General features: G+C 47.1%; 1 protein-coding gene across 3 annotated transcripts in view; it reads right to left on the reverse strand.

Moving 5' to 3' along the window:
- The window catches only part of PRKCD (protein kinase C delta), a 201,247-nt gene that overhangs the window by 16,827 nt on the left and 181,335 nt on the right, over positions 1 to 3,085 (reverse strand). For all 3 annotated transcript variants that reach the window (XM_019505198.1, XM_019505197.1, XM_019505199.1), the window contains one exon: positions 1,817 to 1,879. In XM_019505198.1, the coding sequence (XP_019360743.1) occupies positions 1,817 to 1,879 (63 nt within the window). The remainder of the gene's footprint in view (positions 1 to 1,816; positions 1,880 to 3,085) is intronic.

A 3,085-nucleotide genomic window follows, 5' to 3' on the forward strand; every position in this document is an offset into this window, starting at 1 on the left:
GGGTGGGTGGGTGTGGGGTTTGTGGGTGGGTACCCCCCCCAAATGTGCCTACCCTCCCCCAAATGTGCCTTCCCCCCTGCCATGGTGCACAGCCCCTGCCACTAGCAGCAGCCTCAGCAGGAGGTGGTGGGCCCTCAGGATGTTTCTGGCCTGTGGCAGGCACAGCCCCCTGGCAGCATATGGCTCTGGCTGAATCCCAGGAGCTGCACATGGTAGCAGAGCCAACCCAGCCCGGCCCATTGGCGTGCATCTTCCAGCTGGACTGGGCTGGCTCTGTGCCAGCAAATGGGGCTCCCAGCACTGCAGGCGGGATCTACTTTCCATCAGGCCAGGCTGGCTCCATGTCTCCTAATGGGGCTTCCAGCACTCCAGTCGAAAGCCACACATGGAGGCAGGGAGCCTGCTTGGCCCAATGGCATGTGGACCAGGAGCCACAGGGAGTCATGCACCATTGGGCTAGGCGGACTCTGTGCCGCCAAGTCCAGCTCCCTGTTGTAGTGGTGGAAGCCCCACGTGGAGGTTTGGAGCTGGTACATGGCTCCTGCCTGCAATGCCAGGATCCCTGCATATTGCCATTGAGTCAGCCTGGTCTGAGTTGAAGGTGCACACAAGCAGGCCAGGCCATGAGGGCTCTGTGCCACCATGTGCAGCTCCTGGGATTCAGCTGAAGCCATGCACCACCAAGAGGCTCTGCCTACAGCAGGCCATGAGCGCTGCAAGGGCTTTGAGGGCTTGTTGCTGCTGCTGCCAGTAGGGGTTGTGTGCTATGGGAGGGGGGCCCACACCCACCCATAAACCCCAACCTCACCCACCCCACAAATACCACCCCCACCTCCTGTATGCAGGAGCTATCTGCCCCAATCACTAGCTGTCTAGTTGCACGCTGTCATGCATGGTGCTTCCACCTGGGGCTCTTGGTTGGAGTGGCGGGAGCCCCATGGAGGTAGAAGCAGAGCCCACCTGGTCCAAAGGCACACAACCTCTGAAAGTCCACCTCCTGCTGGCTTTCAGAGAGCCAGCTGTGGGCTGGTAATAATTGTTTTATTGGAGAGGCCCCATAGGCCAGATAGAATGGCCTGGTGGGCTGGATCCAGCCCATGGGCCATATTTTGCCAACCCCTGCATTAAGCTGAGGGACCCCCAAATTCTAGAAACAATAGGTTTCCTTATATGGCTTCCTATGTCTTCTCCTAGCCAACCGTAAACTATACCCCCTGCCCCCCAAAAAGCTTTCTTAATGCTGCTCAAATCACCCTCCCCCTTTCAGAAATTTGTTAGTAATGCTCTCAAAATATCCGAAGAAACTTGGTGCAACAGCGGCAGGATACAGTGGCAAGAAACTTGGTGCAACAGTGCCCATAGTATCATATAGCTGTACAACATCAAGATATGAAAGTTGATTTCTGGATTAATTTACAAACTAGGCAGCAACACAGAGCCTTTTCACAAAGAACAAGAAAAACAGAGGTTCGTAGAATCATAGAAAAGAAGGGCTGGAAAGAACCTTTAGAGGTCACTTAGTCCAACCACAGTTTCCGTAACCAGCAAAAGAAGATGAAATATTGAAATCTGAATACTGTGCTTGGCAGTAACTAATATGAAATAAAGATCTTTGTGTGTAATATGAATAACATTTTAGTATTTTTGTTACTAGAGGGAAAACACAAGAAACCAGTTATACATTAGTCTCGAACTATAATAAAATCAAATCTGTAATAGAAAACTTATTTGTAATATGTTCTACCTGTCAGTTAAATCTACTAACTCAAGAGATATACAAAGCTCAGGTCCCATATCAGAGGCATTCAACACTCACCTATAAATAATGCCTTTGCTGTGAAGGAACTGTAAGCCACATAATATTTCAGCTCCATAAAATCTGGAATAGAACAACAACTCTTTAAGTTGCCTTGCTTAATTAAAAAAATTAAAATTCTACATAATAATTGGAACTGGCAAAAATGTCTCCATAATAAAGACAAAAACGTACTGTACATTTTCATTTTACTATACATTTTCTTAAATATTTGCGATATAAACATTGCATTTGTGTTTTATACCATTACCCTGTACCTGCACTATGGATGTATTGAGTATTGAATATGACAATATTAGAGTGATCTTGTAGCTGTGATGGTCCAGGAATTATGCAAGAGGCAAGGATATTTTGGGTTCTTTTATTGGACAAACTGCATAGCTGGGATAAAGTTGGCATGCTTTTGAATACAAAGTGTTCTTTTTCAGGGCTGAAGAAGAAAGCAAGCATGGCAATGATTAAAAACGGTTGGTAGAGCTGTGAAATAAGAGTGAGAAGCAGCAAAAAAAAATTATACGTCTTAAAACTGGAGGAAGCGGGGAGGTGATTTTCTGACATGGTCAAAATTGTAACACTGGATAGGAAGGTGCAAGGTGTTTGGATTCTAGTAGGGGCCCATGTAGCAGTTCAGGCTGGCTATAATGATCCAGACTTGAAGTGGGAATCTGTCTTTATATTCTGTATGGGTAAAACTTAGGGCTGTGCAAAGCTTTGGATCATGATTCAGATTCAGAGATGACTCGGATGATTCAGAGGCCAAATCTACGAATCTGAATCAAATCGTGGGAAGCTTTAGGCTTTCCGAATCGATTCAGAGCTTCCAAACAGATTCGGAAAAGATTCAGAGATTTGGCCATAGAGTATAATGGGGAAGCAATGAAATATCTATAACTCTGTTTTCCTTTGGATGATTCAGATGAAACTTGCAGGGATCGTAGCCTCTGCTGAGAGCATGACACATGCCAGGTTTCAAGGTGATAGGTGTAGGGGTTTCTGGGAAACTTCACCCCAAAATTATGAAAGCAAAACTCATGTCACGTGTGTGTGTTAAGCCACAGTGGGGTGAAAACTGCTGGGCTAGTAGCTCTTACTGAGGCCACAAAGCCTGCCAAGTTTCAAGGAGATGGGTGCAGCAGTTTGGGGGAAACTGCACCTCAAGCTGCGGACAAGCAAAACTCGTGACATGGGTGACACTGTGTGTGTTAATGTGCAGCAGGGTGAAAGCTGCAGGCATGCTAGCCCCTGCTGAGGCCACAAAGCCTGCCAGCT

The sequence above is a fragment of the Gavialis gangeticus genome, unplaced genomic scaffold (assembly GCF_001723915.1).
Source record: "Gavialis gangeticus isolate Ggan-Ray unplaced genomic scaffold, GavGan_comp1, whole genome shotgun sequence".
NCBI classification, from domain to species: domain Eukaryota; kingdom Metazoa; phylum Chordata; order Crocodylia; family Gavialidae; genus Gavialis; species Gavialis gangeticus.